This window comes from Lepidochelys kempii, chromosome 2 (genome assembly GCF_965140265.1).
Source record: "Lepidochelys kempii isolate rLepKem1 chromosome 2, rLepKem1.hap2, whole genome shotgun sequence".
NCBI lineage: Eukaryota > Metazoa > Chordata > Testudines > Cheloniidae > Lepidochelys > Lepidochelys kempii.
The window spans coordinates 155,609,443-155,628,124 of NC_133257.1; the positions used below are offsets into that span (position 1 = coordinate 155,609,443).

At 41.1% G+C, this 18,682-nt stretch overlaps 1 protein-coding gene across 7 annotated transcripts in view; it reads left to right on the top strand.

The window, feature by feature from the left end:
- Positions 1-18,682, top strand: part of TEX10 (testis expressed 10) — a 133,238-nt gene that overhangs the window by 73,517 nt on the left and 41,039 nt on the right. For 6 of the 7 annotated variants that reach the window (XM_073332519.1, XM_073332515.1, XM_073332514.1 and 3 more), the window contains one exon: positions 5,345-5,478. In XM_073332519.1, the coding sequence (XP_073188620.1) occupies positions 5,345-5,478 (134 nt within the window). Of the gene's footprint in view, positions 1-5,344; positions 5,479-17,801; positions 17,910-18,682 lie in introns of all 7 variants that reach the window. The other variant, XR_012157406.1, reaches the window with a different exon arrangement.

The window sequence follows — 18,682 nt, forward strand, 5'->3', positions numbered from 1 at the left end:
TCCTGAGAAGACGGGGTGCAAGTCTACCTTTATCTGGATGACTGGCTAATCAGAAGCTGGTCCAAGGCTCAGGTAGAGTTCAGAATCCACCTCATACAGTTGACTTGACAAGCCCTGGGCCTGCTAATAAACAGGCAGAAGTCTGTTCTCACTCCGGTGCAGAGGATGGAGTTTATCAGAGCTGTGCTTGACTCCACCCAGGCCAAGGCCTTCCTCCCAGAAGGCCGTTTCACACAATCATGTCACTAATAGCACACATCAAGGACCACCCCATTACGTTTTTGTCTGAGACTTCTAGGTCACAGGGCCTCATTCATGTATGTGGTACAGCACGCAAGACTATTCCTCAGGCTCCATCAGGCTTGACTGGCCTTGGTCTACTCACTGAACCGCCACCATCTAGACTCTGTGCTCACAGTGCCTTCCCCAGTCCTAGCCTCCCTCAATTGGTGCCTGGACCCTCTGGCGGGTTGCTCAGACGTTCCCTTCACCTGGCCCCAAACTTTGATTTCTGTGATCTTAGACATGTCAGAGCTGGGCTTGGGAGCTCACCCAGGGCCCCTCAGGACCCAAAGCTTATGGTCCCCAGAAGAGCTCTCGCTACACATCAATGTCAGAGAGTACAAGGCAGTTTGTCTGACCTGTCAGGCATTCCTGCCTCACATTATGGGCAGGAGCGTGCAAGTGTTCACGGGTAATGCTGCAGCCATGTTCTACCTCAGTAGGCAGGGAGGGGCTTGCTCTTCCCCCCGTGTCAGAAAGCAATTCACTTGTGAGAGTTTTGCATAACCCAGTCAGTCCACCTTGAGGCTTCTCACTTTCCGAGAGTGCAAAATGAACTGGCAGATTGCCTCAGCAGGTGTTTCTCCCATCACTACAGTGGTCCCCTCGCCTGGCTATTGTCAGGGACGTTTTCCACCGGCGGGCGACTCTCCAAATAGACACTGTTTGCGGTCAGATACAACAGAAAGTGTCACCAGTTTTGTTCCCTATGAGGCCACAGCCCCAGGCTTGCTCATGGATGCCTTCTTGCTCCCGTGGGCAGTGCACCTGTTCTACGCTTCCCCCCCATCCTGCTCGTGCACAAGGTTGTGCTGAAAATCAAGCAGGACAGGGCATGGGTCATTCTCATGCTCCCTCTCCTCCCAGACCTGATCTCCCAGAACCACAGTCAGCTGCTCCATTATAACCTCAGTACCACCATCCACTTGATGGCCTGGAAGCTCCATGGATAAATATTGCAGAGTTGGCTTGCTCAGACAGGTCTGCTGGGTCCTATTAGGTAGCAGGAAGCCCTTTACCAGGGCTATATACCTCTCCATTTGGGCATCCCAGCAAGGAGTCTCACTCCCACAGTCATCACTGCAGTCCGTTCTTGAGTATTTTTTACACCTGAAATAGCAAGGTTTAGCGATTTCATCAATTTAAGGTTCATCTTGTAGCAATTTCAGCATTCCACCCTACCCGGTGAATAATTGATCCTTTTTTTCTCATGAAATGGCCATTTGTTTCCTCAAAGGCATAGGAAGACTATACTCACAAATACAGGAACCAGTCCCTTCATGGGACTGTGATGGGTGGACTAGGCTCTGAGGCCCCTTCATGGAAGCCTTTTGGCCCTGCCACACCCCAGAAGAGGGCAGTAGAGAGGTCCTCAAAGCTGCCTATAGTGGCTATGTGGGAAGTAGCCCACCGGGGCCCAGCAGGTCAGTATAAGAAGAGCTGCAGGGCCAGACCAAGTTCAGTTCCTTTCTGGAGCTGGAGGAGCATGGATGGTGTGTGGCTGGCTGAGGGAGCTGCCGGACCTTGGATGTAGTGTTGCCAGAAGCCATGGAGAACAAGAAGGAGCCTTGAGCTTGGTTGCAGGGACTCCATCAAGACAAGATCCTGAGGTAAAGGTGAAGACGGCGCGGGGAAGTGGCCCAGGGCATTAGAGCATTAGTGCAATTTAGATAAAGGGACACAGTGACAGCTGCTATCTACAGGGTCCCTGGGCTGGGACCCAGAGTAGTGGGCCGGCCCAGGTCCCCCCAACCCTCATTAGTCACTGGGAGAAGTGGCCTAAACATTGAGGCACCCCAGAAGGGAGAACTAAACTCTTTTAGTGGCCTAGCTGAAGAGGGCGAAGACATTGCTTCCAGGGATGGAATCCTGGGGCATCGCTCTATTCCGGAGCAGGGACAAACTGAGAGAGACGTTACAGAGGGCACTGAACTGGAAAATCTCTCCAGGTAAGAGAGGCCTGGGAGGGAACCCTGACCAAAAGGTGCAGAAATTATAAAAGCTCTCCAGGTAGATAGGCCTGGGAGAGAAGATCTTGAGCAACTAGCATGGAAAATGAATAGCTCTCCCTGTAGAAAGGCCTGAGGGAGAAGATCCTGATCTACTGGAGTGAGAGACCGCCAAATCTCTCCAGGCAGAAAGGCCTGGCAGGGAAACTCTGAGAAACCAAGGCAAGCACTACTAAAGCTCCCTGGATAAGAGGCCCCTGTTGGACTTGTACCTCGAAAGGGGTTTGCTTTGCTTTTATCACTCTTTCTCTCACACACACTCACACTCACACACACACACACACACTCTGACTTGGCCGGGCTGAATCAGCGAACTCTCAACACAAACAAGTAGTGAGAAAGTACAGGCACACGCACTTAGCCAGGGGGTGCTCCTGACAGGTGAGTGCAACCCCGTACAGGGACCTAAAGCTGGTCTTATCAAAACAGACAGCCCTCCCACCCCCATTTGAGCCACTGGCAATGTGCCCCTTGTCATACCTTTTCTGGAAGGTGGCCTTTCTGGTGGCTATTACTTTAGCCAGGAAGGTCTTGTAGGTCCGTGCCTTTATGTCGGACGACCCCGCCCCTCCCCCCCCCCCCCCCCAAATACATGATCTTCTTTACGGATAAGTGCAGCTTCACGCTCACTCTGCTTTCCTCCCAAAGGTGGTTTTACAGTAATCAGGCAATCTTTCTGCCAATTTTCTAGCTAAAAACACACATGAGCAGGGAGGAGCAACGTCTCCATACTCTGGACATTAGATGTGCCCTAGCATTCTACATCGAGAGGATCAAACCGTTCCGTAGATCCATCCAACTCATAGTGATTGCCGAAAGGACTCTGCTCAGAGACTTTCGTCATGGATTACATCATGCATTTGCATGTGTTATGAGCAGCAGGTAGGTTTTCCACCACCAGCTAACCTGACTGCCCACTCCACGAGAGCACCAGCATCAGCATTGCTGGCTCATGTCCCTATTCAGGACATTTTCAGAGTGGTGACTTGGTCATCATTGCATACATTTTCTACTCATTATGCCATTACTGAACTGGCTAGGGATGATGCCAGTTTCGGTCGAGAACTCCGATCTCACCATCCTATGCTACTGCTTGGGAGTCAACTACAGTGGAATGGGCATGTGCAAGCACTTGAAGAAACAATGGTTACTAACCTTTCCATAACTGTTGTTCTTTGAGATGTGTTGGACATGTCCATTCCACAACCCACCCTCCTACCCCTCTTTTGGAGTTGGCCAGAAGGAAGGAACTGAGGGTCTGCGGGGTCAGCCGGACCCTTTATACTGGTGCTATGAGCACATGGCACCAGAGACTGACCTGACAGGTACCACCGAGGGAGAAATTTCAGGCAACTGTGCTTTGGGCGTGAGCACACCTCCAGTGGAAGGTAAGGTTATGGAAAGGCCAGTAACCATTTTTTGTGTGTGCTGAGGGGATGGGGATAAGTCACATGCAAATTAATTACCAGATTTACAAATATACTCCAGCTGATCTGGTGAAGCAAACTAGTTTTAAAGCCCAGTTTAACTGGCTAGTGTACAGCCTGCACATACCAGTGAATCTGAACCTAAAAGTTAGTTAAATTTTATAAAATTGATTTGAGGTTGATACTACAGATCTTCAAATCATTAGATATATTACATGGTAGTATTGCCTTTAGGATTCTTATTTAACATAGTATGAAATTTTTAATAATTTAAAGATAAACTACATTAAGATGGAATTTATATTGAATGTATTTATATTGAATAATTTAGGGGTAAAAACAATTATAGCAATGTTTTAATTGTAGTGACACCACGAGACGGGAAATATGGGGAGATGGAATCAATATCTTTAAAAACCAGTTTCTTCTCTTCTGGGACCACAGAAACTATAATTCTTGAATCATAATTGTTCAGGTGATAGTGTGACATCATTACAGAGCAGTGTTTGGTTGCCTCAGTTGTATGTTTACATACTTCAATGAGATTGGAATTTTCTTAAGGCTAATTTTAAACTCTGAATTACCTAGGTATGTGTTGCTTGTTTTTGCAATAATTACATCATCAATGTAGTGCTTTTATCATTAATTATTTGTATGTACCCACAACTTTAATACAATTTTAATGTAGATTTTTGTCTGGGAATTTATGTAGTCCTGTAAATGTACTAGGTACTTTACAATTGGTAAAACACACAGTAGAAACAGAGAGTGAAATTGAATTCCTTCTCTGGTGAGCTTTAATGTAAATTCACAAATATAACGAGTACTGGTGATGGACAAGCAGCTGTATATGGACATAAGGGCTGATAGACAAAACTGAACATTGGGCTTTCAGGCTGAGGCGAGGGGAGGACACAGATTAAAATATTACAATTTTAAACATTTTATATATGGGTCATGTTACAAAGTATGATGAGCATCGAATGGAATCTCCGTTGCACTCATCCTTGCTCAGTTTTTTTTTTTTTTTCATTTTTCAGGACTGATATTTTGGTTTCCATACAAACTTATTTGCTGGCTTTTCTTTCCTTTCTCTGCATAAATAGTTGAAGCAGTTTGTTTTACCCAGATACAGAAATTGCCTCTAAAATTTAAAGTAGGGATCTGTGATATTTAGTTTTGCTGTACTAGCAGCCAGTGGCTGCTAGGAGTCTCCAAACCTGATATACGAGAAATATGGTTTCTATGACTGGAAATTTTGTCCAGGCACAAAACAGTATAATATTCATATTTTGTAAAGCTGTACATTGTGAAAAATAGAAGTGTCCCTCAGACTTTTTTTTTAACTGAATTACACTCAAAGTTTTGAATGGATGTTTCTTAGCTTTTCCCCTTAACCTACATTTTTGAACTACTTTTTTGTTTTTGGACATTTTCCTTTTTGAACTCAGAACTCATATTTTTATATACTACTTTCAAAATATCAAGTGAGACGTATTAGAATTATGGAACAACAAACGTTCTGTGGGCACAAATAAAGGAGTTTTTTTCAATAGTGCTAATAAAGTAGAACAGCGCTTGATTTGCTTTGTGATCCTAACGATTTCATTCCTCCACTGTCTCTAGGATTCTCTAAAGAGGAGTTGACTAGCCTTCAGAGCATTAGAGGAAAACCTCACATTAGCCAGACACAGTTTTCATCTGTCCATCTCTACCTGACTGATCTGGACCAATTTTTACACCACTGGGCTGTGACAGAGGTAATACATCAACACTAATTCTAAGTGACAGCCAACAAACTCAGAACTCTCTGTCCCTTTTCCTTATCCCTTGATGTCTAAAGTCCTTTCATGAGTTAAAAAAAGCTCAGAATATTATTGCTGTTAAACGGCAAGACCATTCTGTAGCTCTCAGGCAGTATTTTGGTAAAGCTGCTTAAAAAGGAAGCATGCAGTAATAAAGTGTGTAAAATATTACTTTTCAGAAGAGGGAGTACAGCTTTGGTGGAAAATTCTTAAACACAAATGATTGTGTAAGTGTTGACTGTCAAAAGAGAAGAAATTATTGTAGAACGCTAATTTTGAGAGATTTTTTGGGAGCACATTTCACTGTTAATTAAATAGCACCCTTATTAAAGTTGAGTCATATTAAGCTGATATTGAGAGTACTTGGATATAATTTCTTATGCTTATTCACTCAGTTTACTGAAATGAGTAGCCTTCCTGTGACACTGTGAATTCAGTGCCTGTCTATAGGACCATACAAATTTGAAACTTGGCTTTATTGCTGGTTCTAGAAAGATCTGCGGTCACCAAATTTTATTTTAAACTAGTGAACTGTGTGGTGTGATTTATCTGTCTTTTATTACATGGCTACCACATAACATAACTTCTTTGTATGATAAAAATATAACTGAATTTGTTTGATGAAATGCAAACAGAGACTGAAAGTATTTAACAAACCTTAGTGACATGGACACTGCAGTTTTGATCCACCCACTGAACAATGAGGTTGGAGTGCTATGACAAGAGAAATGCTTCTTGGACAACTGCTGTAATTAGGAATTTAATATTGTTTATGTAGTCTTTCAAGTAATTTTTTTTTTTAAAGAAAGGAGACATATTTTAGACTGTTCTGTTTGCTGTAATCAGACCTACAGCATAATTAAACCTACAGTGTAATTCATAGTCTTACTGGTGACCATATTTACTGTGGTAGAACACTGATAGTCTAGATCTGTCTGTACATGTGTATTTATATAGAAGTCTGTTTAAGTATGCACATTATTTACACATACAAAAAATTTACTAGACTAGAAATAATAGTTTATTGTCGATATAAAATCTGGCCTTTGTATCTCTCATGCTAGTCGAGACAACTCAGCTAGGGTAGTTCAGCCTTCCTCAAGGCCTGGGACTCAGCAAGGAGGACTATCGTATTTGAGAGAAGTCTGAAATTCTCCAAGGTTCCTTGGTCTCATACACCTCTTGATGGAAAGCTCCAAGTTCTTTTTCAGGTTCTCAAATGGATAATGGTCCCTTAGCAAGAAGTTGAGTATCTTCTCTGACTTACTCCTCTCAGAAAGAATATTTGGGCTCAGGAGTGCCCATCTGCATTTCCTCTCTAATTGCATGTCAGACAGAGACTTGAGGTCCCCCACAAGGGCTAAACTCTGAAAGTGAGCACTGTCTAGGAAGCGTAAATTATTCCCAGACAGGCACAAAAATCCACAAATACCATAAAAACCAAAGAAGAGTGAAAAGACATTCCAGAGTCTCATCTTCTTCTGTTATCTTCCCCAAGGAAGGGGAACTCTGTATTTTGGGTTATAACTGTTAGCTGGAGAAATGAGAAGTTTTTCCCTACAGACATGTTTGAGAGCTTGGGAAGAAATGTAGTATTCTCCATTGGGGTCCAGCCAGATACAAAGGAGAAGCAGGCTAAAGCCAAGGGAAAATACCTTCCCTCCAAAACCAGGGCTGAATTTTCACTCCTCCATCAAGGGAGAATAAGAGAATCCTGATAAGGGAAAATATTTGAATTGGAAAGCCATGAAATATTTTATATGGTCTTGGATCCTAAATATTCCCTCTTTATGCTCCCCAAGCTTAGTACGATAGTTTTGGTGTGGTTTTTACTGTGGTATTGGACTTCCCCAAAGACCCTGCAGATAGAAAAATTGAGTTACCCTCAAATGAGCGTTCAAAACTTCATCTTCAGTCCTCATAGCTCACTAACAATCATGTTTCACTAGATCCATGATGTCTTGATTCAGTGAGCTATAAAGCTGCAGCTGACAGAACCATGATGAGCTGAAGTCAAAGCAAAAGAAAATCTCTCTGGTTAATGAGTCTGTAGTGGATAGATTCATGCATTCTATGTGTTTGGCAGAAAATTCAATGGCAGGAAACCAAGTATAGCAGACAGCAGATAATCTAAACAAATCCTCTGTGTCTCAGATTCATTGGGGAAATCTTGCTGGAAAGAAGATTAATAAGGTGGTGGCTGACATGGATAAATAGAGAGGATTCACTCTCTACCACAGCAAAGCCTAAGATAGATTATATACCACAGAGGTATCAGAGAATAACTTTTTTTGTTCCAGGGGTAAAGTCTCAGCCTGGAGCATCAGAAGGAAGTAGACCAGTGATCATAGGAAAATAGATACTCTGTATTGCAGATGGCTGTCAGCTTTTCTGTGTTCTTCCTTCCTCACTTCCACTACTTCCAAAGATGAAAGAGGAGGAAGTGACTTATTTTATCCTATGGCTGAAATTGACAAAGAAGTTCTTGGTACGTGTACCTAGTGGAACTGTCACAGAGGTCTCTGCTCCATCTTTCCAGCAGGCAGGATTTCCTATCACTGGGTCCACTCCTGGCACAGAATTACGTGAGTCTGAGTATTGAGCCACAAGCCCTAACTAAGATGGTAGGTCACCACGAAGCTATCAGAGTTCCTCAGAACAGCATGTAGATGTGAACCAGCTGTTTGACCTTTCTTTCCTACTTGGGATCTCTCAATTCTTCCATTGGATGGCCTCTGATCCGGCTGTAGTAACATTGTCAAGAAGTCTCTGAAATATCTCTGCTATTGGCACAAGTCGTCTTATTCCATCCATAGGGACAAGATCATTCTGTGTGCTCCAGTACCATTCATTACCAAGATAAACTCTTCCTTTAAATACATCACAGGAGATCATGCTGTATACTACTGAAAACATATATTGGGCTATGTACGACTGAAAACATATATTCATCAAATTCATCGTCACTGTCATCTCCATACAAGGCAGGCTGCTGGCCGAATATTTTCAGGGTGGTGAGCATCTTGTCTTCGCACGTGAACATTTGTTTAGCTGAAGGATTGATTTGGGAGCATATGGTATTTCACGTATAACTGGTATGATCAGTACATCCTCCAAGACCCATCCATGCCTGATAGGGGAAGGTGTAGTTCTGGATGTGCTTGATCATCCCCATTCCATTGCCTGATAATTTGTTTTCCTAGAAGCAGGCCGACAGACAGAAAAACTGCTACCTACAAGGGGTGCATTTATACGTGCTATCAAGAACACAGATATCAACGTAGCTCTGCAGATGTTATAATGTTGCTCTTCAAATGGTCAACTCAGCTTGTGAACGCCTCCAGTGCATTTATGAACTCCTTTAGTGACTGTGTCATCCATTCTGAGCATCTTCAGAGCGAGGAGACAGCCTTTGGAGGCTGAATCAAATACCTTCCAGTAAGATAATTTGGTCTTTCTAGCCAGCTTTCTGGGTAATGTCACATCCTGAAAAGGCATGGAAACCTGGCAATGTGGTGGCTTTTAATGGTCTGAGTGATAGGAACACATCCTGAGGGATGTTCAATGATTGTTCCACAGCAGCAAGCACAAAAACAGAATCTTGCGGTTGCATCTTACAGAGAGAGCTAGAACATCTGTGTCTTGTACAATAAGTCTTGTTTAGTAGCACCTTTCTCTATGGCATTGCTGACATGCAAGATAATTTCAGTGTCAGCCTCATCATAGGAACTATGAAGAAATTCCACTGAACAGAGTGAGGTGGCATTCATTACGCCATGTGACAACTAAATTCTTTGAGGAATCCTTTGCATGCTGGAATATTTTTGCTGCAGGGCATGCAGTTAACTTGTCCTTCGTGTGAATATGAGACACTAGCTTCTTCATTGTGACACTGGAGATATATGTGGAGTCAATGGTTATTAATTGGACAGGTGCAATAGCACGGAATCTCTTCTTTCTGGTAATATTTTCAATTGATTCTTCTGTGTATGTATCGGACACAAGGCGGACTTGGTCATAGGTCTGCTATTTTCTCTGTAGCCTCCTAATGAAATGTTCAGCTGACCCTTGGCAAGTGTTAATAGTTTCTGGTTTTCTGAGAGCTTGTACCTCAACTTTACTATCTATGATTGCTATGCTAAAAGGCCTCTGCTGGTCAATTCATCAGAGGTTCTGGCTTAGGAAGACCGTGCAAGATGTGCATCTGTGTTCTTTTTGCCTTGCATGTATGCATTGTTTCATTGCATTTGAACATCGATCATGGTACCATGGAGAACTTGTACTTTCCCAGAGTCTCACGTAGACCAACATCACACTGAGATCTGGACACAAGCAGGAGATGAGCCAACAATAACCCGCCTGTGGTTGGCTCAGTAATAGTCCCTTCCACCATCACTCTGACTTTCTTCTTTGCATTTGAGCACAGCTTTAGTGTGTTCTTTTTCATTGGAGCCAATAAATTGACGGAGCTTTGGATAATTCTTTAAGTTTTGTAGGCTTTGTACAAGTCGTGAGCCAAAGTATCTATTCAACTGACATCTAAGAGTGACTGCTTCATACGGTTCCTTACCTGTCTCACATGCTGAATCTGTGCTTAATGGATGCCTCCACATTTCTGCCATACTGCAGAAGAAGCAGGGGTTCTTCTCAAATCATATGCCATGGGACCTAGTATAGGGCAAGTCTCACTCACAGCTGGCACTTTGTCCGAGTATCTTCAACTTTTTCCTGATGCTAGATGTACTTCCTCTCCAATGCTAAATTCAGGTTATGGGTGCACTTCTTATAGCATATAATGTGCCACCGAGCATTGTGTTTAACCAAGTCCTCCGCGGTGGTGTTCTCCAAAGATGCAGCTACTAGTCAGTACTCTTCTTCTCTCCATTGATGTCTAAAAATGATCAAGACCAAAGTGAAAACAGGGATTTTGCAATACATTATTTGGGATTGTAATTAATTATGTAATGTATGTTACGTAAATATGTACATACTATTTGCAGATGGATTCCAGTAATTTCTGGCTGGATGCTGATATCTTAACTAGTGCCTTATTACAACTCTTTTGGCATAATACACAAAGCTGATAATCAATAACACTGAACCACTTATTTTTTTGCCAGTGATGGCCTATCAACTTGAAGCACTCCTTCCATTTAAAGTAATCTGAAACATTAAAAAAATTAATCAGTTATGTTATGAGTAGGGCTCTACCAATTTCACGGTCATAGGATTTTTAAAATTGTAAATTTCATGACTTCACATATATAAATCTGAAATTTCATGGTGGTGTAATTGTAGGGGTCCTGACCCAAAAAGGAGTTGAGTGTGAGTGTGTGTGTGTGTGTGTGTGTGTGTGTGTGGGGGGGGGGGGTCGCAAGGTTATTGTAGGGGGATTTGCGGTATTGCTACCTTTATTTCTGCGCTGCTGCTAGTGGCGGCGCTGCCTTCAGAGCTGGGCAGCGGGAGAGTGGTAGCTGCTGGCAGGGAGGCCAACTATAAAGGCAGAGCCAGTGCCAGCAGCCGCACAGAAGTAAGGATGCCATGGTATTGTTACCCTTTCTTCCATGCTGCTGCTGCTGGCGGGGGGCTGCCTTCAGAGCGGGGCATCTGGCCAACAGCTGCCGTTCTCCAAGCACTCAGCTCTGAATGCAGCACAGAAGCAAGGGTGGCAATATCACAACCCCTCTAAAATAACCTTGTGACCCCCTCTGCAACTCCCTTTTGGGTCAGGACCCCCAGTTTGAGAAACGCTGGTCTCCCCTGTGAAATCTGTATAGTATCGGGTAAAAGCACACAAAAGACCAGATTTCACGGTCTGTGACACTTTTTTCATGGCCGTGAATTTGGTAGGGCCTTAGTTATGAGCATTAATTGATAACACAGTACTGTCAATTGAGGGCCATAATTTAGCTTTGTGATGGCTGCATGTTTGACATGCCTGTATTAAAGTATAATTTAAAAAATTGATATGTAAACATTTTCTCAAATAAGTACATAATTGTTCTAGGTTTGTCATGTTTGGTATCATTGTGTTGATGGGAGAAAGGGCTTTCGAATGATACCCAATTTGACCCATTTCCGACAACATTGTATTATCAACATTTCCACCAACTGGGGAACCTGGAGCTGTTAAGGGGATCAGTAAGTCCCCACTGCTGTGACAGAGAGGGTGACACATTTGAAATTATGATTCTGTACTTTTTTATGCATCAGATGACACTTCCCTTACCTATCGTTAATTTGCCCATGGAATCACACATGCTCCCAGACAGACACTTTTTATCCTCCTGACCTGTTTGGACATACAGTATAAGGAGATCTGGCCTTTCTGCTACTAGCTTACAGTGCTGGGCATTCATTGGTGCAATCAGAGATACAGCTATTCATTAAAACTAAGATGAAAAAGAGAAGCTAGTGTTTAAATATATACATACCTGAGATTTAGCAGGAGAAACCGATCACATCTAAATAAGGCTCACTTGTCTAAAGAAAAAAAGATAATTTGGGGGTTGGGTAGTGAACTAGACTGCATTATCTTGTAACCATTAGCTTTGGTTGCATGTGGTCATGAATAATAAGTGGAAGATTGGATAGATGTACTTTCCAAAAGGTAGCTCTTCTAAATGGTTTATAACAAAACACATTTTGGGAATTGTTTTGGTCCCCTAATTTTTTTAACGTTTCTGCATAGAAGGATTATTAAATACTCCTAGGATGCTAGAAGTACAAAGCCAAATAAGTTTTAACAATTTACTTACTAATTTAAGGAACAACATACAAGAAAACCAGTGTTTTTTTAAAAAGATGCCATTTTGTGTAAATGTTAATATTAATCTTCATACTTGGTCATGAGAGATTAAATATAAATGCAGGAATCTTCACCCATTTTATTGAGCAGCTAACACTTGCAATGACCACTGCCACTTATTAGAGCCAATTATTTAAGATTGTACCGCTGTGACTAAAACTGATGAGATTCCTGAATAAACTGTTGCAGCTTAAAGCAAGAAGAACTTCCGTTTTCATTCATTTTAACTGGTCATATGGTCATGTGCATGTCAGTAATACTGTTCCACTACTCTGTAAGTGAATTGACCTGTCAGTGTCAAATGAAATAGTAATAACAGAAATGAGCAGTTTAACAAATGAAACAATGTGCATGTGATAATTTTTGTTGCTATGAATTTAATGTCTGACTGTGTGGCCTCTGAAAATTTTAGAAAAAATGCAATTTACCACTTTTTAATTCTTCTTAAAGTCTGGATTCCAGAGTAGCAGTCTTGTTTGTCCTATACCAGGCATGGCCAAACTTACTGACCCTCTGAGCCGTGTACAATAATCTTCAGAAGTTGGAGAGCCATGAAACACACACAGCCTGCCCCACAGGGTGGTGCCCCACCTCCCCCCCCGCACGGGGCTGAAGCCCCAAGCCGCAGTGTGCCCCCTCGTGAGGCTGAATCCTCGAACTCCCTCCAGTCTGGTAGGCGGAGAATGTGCAGGGCATGGGGGGGCTCAGCGAGTTGCACTTTAAGTGTAAAAGAGCTGCATGTGGCTTGTGAGCCGCTGTTTGGACACGCCTGTCCTATACAGTACATTTAATGACCTGTGGGAAGGAGTAGGCAAAAAAGAGTGTAAATTTAGAGGACATAACTTTGGGGAACCCATCCAGTGTCAAAAATGTGAATAGACTGAATCCAGAAGTCATGGAAGAAAATGGAGACACTTATTGCATAAGGTACTTTTGCATGTAATACAAAAAAGTGTAGTGATGAGATCACCTTTTAAAAGATGGAAACAGCCTAGTCCTTAAATGGTCACAAGGTGGAAAACATTGATCAAGAAAAGGATCCAGGAGTTGAAGTTGACAAACTTTAAAAAGTAATAAGTGGTAGCTGTTCAGAAACTGAACACTGATGTGACTAAACTTATTGAGGGAGCAAAAAAAAGCAAAATTGATCATATTACCATAAAAAGGGCTATAGAAACTGTAGTTGGACTGCTCACTGAATGAGACCCAAAATAGTGAGGGCATTGAAGAATCACATACTGTCTAGAAGAGGTGATAAAGCAAGGATGATAGAGCAATGGCCCTTGACTGACCAGTGACCGCTGAGTGATACCACAACAGAGTTTGCTTATGTTCCTGCCATATAGCCTTGTAAGTATAGTTTTTTAAAACTTACTATGAACTCTTAGTTAAGCAATGTGATGAAACATGAATTGAAAATGTTGCTGATGCATGTCAGCTGTTTTGAATTAGAAATAAAAATGTATTTTTATTTTAATCTCTTTAAGAAACAACTTAACATAAACCTTTCATTTTTATGTAGAATATCCAAAATTTAAGCTTACAAATAAAATAAACACTTTTACCTTAAAAAAAATTTGCTGTGGCTATGAAAGCCAAAGAAATAAGGAAGAGGAGGAGCCTCAACGTACACAAAACACTCATTCAAAAATGTAGTGAATTAAATATTTTATCTTGATTCTACTGTTCCCTTTTTGTAAGAAAATATAAATGCTGATTTCTTCTTCTTTTTTCCTACGAAAAACTGTAACAGGGCTTTGGGGCTTATTCATGTGTCCCAGGGCTTCTGTTATGATCCTTTGAAATTGGGAGCCTTAGTCACATTTGTGCTCCTATCATGTACTATGAATTCAGGAATCTAGGAAATTGAGTGTCTTTTCCTGCCTATTAGGAAAGAGGGCAGAAGGAGAGACCCAGGGTCAGAAGAAGATCTGTGAGGAATTGGGGCTGTTTACATCGTCATGTGTAAGACTTGAAAGAGAGACAGCTTCAGGGAGCTGGAACTAGTTGGGGGAAGCCTTGGCTATGTAGGGCTGGGGAGCCCGGGAAAGAAGAGCTTTAATGACCATAAACCCCGTGAGTGAAAGGCTAACATGAGACACTGAGACTGTTTTGGGTTGTTTTGGTTTTGAATTTTGTTAATAGAGAGAGCTCTGAAAAAAAGAACTAGAACAGTGCTGTCATTTGGGGTGTGATTTCACCTTCTTCCAGGTGGCACATCAGCCACAAGAGAGAGAGTAAGTTTAGCCATGCTTTCTGGGTATAAGTAGCTTTAGAAAAAATAATTCATCGCTAAAAAAAATAAAGATATTCTAAATAGCCTTATGTGTCATACAGTTAGGCCAGGAAACCTTTCTACATTTGTCCCCTAGCCCATGGTTGGTTATTTAGTTCTAATTTTTAGTATAAGTTGAACCTTAACAATGTTTTAGAATTACTCTAAATCCTTAGATGTACATTACAATGTAGTGTGTAAATGTGTGTCACACTGTGCATGTATTTTTTTCAGTAATTTGTAACTAAATCACATTGCTGTTCTTCTTTTCTAATATATTGGACTGTAATTTCAGCCCCACCATTTTTTCTTCTTATTCCCATTCTGAATAATCTGCTCCTGCAGACTGCATTTATCCTGTGCCCTCTTTCTGTGTAGGTGTGGGGTTTTTTGTTGGTTTGTTTTTGTTGGTTTTTTAAACTCTGCTCTGTGGATGCTTTTTCTGGAGGAATTGAATCCGGAATGTTTTTCATATCATGCTCTGTGAGCTTAGCCAAGCCATAACAATAAAGATCTCTTGTTGTAAGCAGCTTCTCCAACAACTCAGACCACTGTTAATATTGCCCTGTCAAATCTGTTTACTTCAGAGAGAGGAAGCAGCACCTGACAGGAGAGTACATTGTCTGGTAAGGTATGGTGCTCCGGGGGATGCTGGCTTAGCTTTAGAAGGCAAGCTTCATTGCCTGCCCCATCACCTGAAAATTTCTCATTTTCTTCACTCTGCAGAAACGTGATACTGGATAGAATTCTGCTTGCAACACAGTCACCCCACATAGTATCTTGGGAATTAAGAGCACTATAGCCTGTCCCATTTAGTTACCAATATTTGAAAAGGATGTTACCATAAATTGAAAATAATTATTGGTTTAGTTCCTGAAGTCTTTGTATTTCTTATTCTGTTTTATAATAAAATAATTTCTCTCCTTCCCTTATTCTATCCCACATTCAACTTTAGTTTTTATTTGTATAAAGAATACATTGAGCTAAATTCTCTTCTGGTGTGACTCCATTTAGTGGACAGTGAAGAATTTGGTCCACTGCTTTTTCTTCATATTTGTGTAGTCTCTGCATGCTCACATATGTTTGTCGGGGTGGGAGAAAGATGTGCATATCTTTATTTCTCTGAAGAGAAAAACTCTGCGGTATAATTAAGATTGAAATAATATGCTGACTTCCAGAAAGGAGTTACTGGTACATAATTTCCTTTGAGGGGTGGAAGTGGAGTAAAAGAAAAGGTGAGGGATGTTCTGGATGTTGGATGTTCTGAAGAGCGAAAGGGGACTGGAATAATGATGAGCTGCCACAGTTCAAGTGGGTTTCATGTCAAAGGTCTGATGGGTCACTTGTAAATGGGGGGGAGGAAATGTTTGGGTTGTAGGGCCTGCGAATGGACTGAAAGAAAGGAAGGGATAAGAAGAAAACAGGGGAGGGTTTGAAATAATAGGAAATTAATAAAATAGTAATTTGTATTATGAACCCTTTCCTAATTTTAAGTCTTTCACTTATATCAGTGGTTAAAAACTGGGGAAATGCTGAACAAAAATACATGGTATATTCAATAAAAATAATAAAATGTTAATAATGTAAAACTTTAAAAAAAAAAAAAAGTGTGCTTCTTCATACCTTTATCTCCTCCCCTCTGTGTGTGTATTGCGTATTTAGAGCCTGATCCTACTAAGTTGCATTTGAGTAACTTTACTTATATAGGTAATCATTTTGAAGTCAGTGGGACTAACTCACAAGAATAAAATTGGTCACAGGCATAAGTGTTTGCGGGACAGAACCCTTAGGTTGTATGCTTTTTGAGTCAGGAACCTGTTGCATTATGGCCAGTACTTAGTAATTTTTTAGCTGCTAAATAAATAAATAACTACAAAAAGATAAAACTCTCCTCCCAGATCATCTTTTCATTGTGTCCCTTCTAGCCAGAAGGGCTCAGAATGAGACTGAGCTCATTTCAGTCTGAGTTCTCTCTCTCTCTCTTACCCTATCTTTTGTCTTTGGAGGTTCAGCTTCTCGCACATGAAGTACTGTACACAGGATGATAAGATCTGCCAGCAGTCTCCCTGGTTCGGACTGCAGTTATGACAGGTTTTTCACATTGGAGTAGGGGGAATTCAGGCTGCGAAGTAATGCATGCAACTGCTTGGAGGTAGAAAAGTGCACTTAATCAGCCAGAGCAGATGGGCATACAATTTGCCCCTTCATTCAAGGTCTGAAGGGCAAAGGAGGGATAATCGAATTGTACATGGCCAGCATTCTGGAATACAGAATATCAGTGTTCACTAGCTAACAGTCTCGAGATTGTCAGGATCATCCTGAATTTCTGCCCTCAGTTCTGGGGTCCAGCCCGCTACCTCTCTCTGTCTTCTGCTGGAAAGGTTTCTCCTGTGGTTCTGACCTCCAGCCTGCAGGGACTGTTCTTGGGGCTACCTTTCCTGCTCTTCTTTTTTTCCCACTTCCCATTATTTGGCTTCCTTGCTCTCTGGTAGTAGCAGACTAGAAGTGGAAGACAGTCCACAATGGGGGATGGAGGGATTCACCAGCCTGCAGCAGCAATAGTGAGTTTTCAGAATGTGATATTTTAATGATGTGGCTCTGGTTAACATAAGAGGTAGTCAAGCTGCTAGAATGTTGAGCATTGGTTTGAAAATATGCCACTGAATGCTTTGTGTATCCTCCATTGTGCTTATGGTTATTTCCAATATGTAAAATCATCCTTCTGTATAGCTTAGGCTTAATTTATTCAGGTGGCCATTTGATCAAAATAAAAAGTTAACTCACAACAAAATGCTTTTCTTGAAGCTTAATTTTTATACCAGTTTAAAATGTACAGACTTTTTTCTGTGTCCATTCACTTCTATAATATTCTGAAACAAAATTGCTCTGGCTTTGGTCCAAGGGCAATTTGTTATGAGTGTGCTAAAATGTGATAAATGCTAATTAAATGTAAAATAATGATTCTGCTGTGACGTTCTAGCATGGAAATTAAACACTATGCAAACCCTTGCCTAAGGAAAATAAATTGTAAGAAAATATACTAATTTTGAAGTGATAATTAAGTTTTCTTTGCTGTTCATTTCCATGTCTAACCAAATTTGAGTTTCACTTTTATAACAGACATTTATTATTGGACAGACATTTCAAACAAGATTTAATTTATATTAATGAAAATAATTTCCATTATTGCTTTAGAAATATGAAAATAGAATTGGACACACAGAATGTTTGTTTTGGTTGAAGTCGTAAGGAGGATTCAAAGAGAATTGGAAAAAATAACTTCTAGAGAACAACATAGCACTGGTAATTAAACACCCTACTATTCAGCACTATGTTGCTGTTAACTTGCAGCTCTGGGTTCTTCCATCGTTGGCTGGGAAGAACTAAATTTATGGTGGGAGGTATTCTGTCAATTTGGGGTTCAATGAAAATACCTTTCTGGACTGACAACACCCTGTCTCTAAGCTGGTGCTAGGAGAGAAGCTCAGATCTTTATTTTCACCAAGTGGTTCATCCAGGATCTGCTGGGTTTAAGAAGTGGGGTTTGTTTGGCAGTGGGCCTTGTTAGCTTGCCAGTTAGGTCTTTAATAATATGTTGATAGGCTTGGCAGAATTCAACTTTAAATTTTTTAGTAATATTGTTTATTTTTAAGCATTTTTTCTATTTTTAAAAAATGGGGGAATGTATAAGAGCAGACAATAGGGGAGGTCAGACAATTATTTAATGACAGTAGATGATGAAATTCAAAAAGTTAAAGCTTTATAACCATTAAAACACAATTGTCAAAATCACATGTCAAAATCTACAAGGTAAATATCTTGAAATGAAACATGAGTGCTCAAGCAGTAATTTTTCTTTCTTTGCCTATCTGTAATTTTCAGTTTTTATTGATATAAATATTTTTCATTGTGGGGGGGGGGTGTGGTGAAATCGACATTTACTGACATTTACCAATAAAAATCCTTCCAAGCTTAGCTGTTGACCTTGCATGGGTGTAGCTGGAGAGGAAGCTGAGTGATCAGCCAGGGTGCTTCCAAGTAGGAACTTCAACAGAGAAAGCTTGGAATTTGGCTTT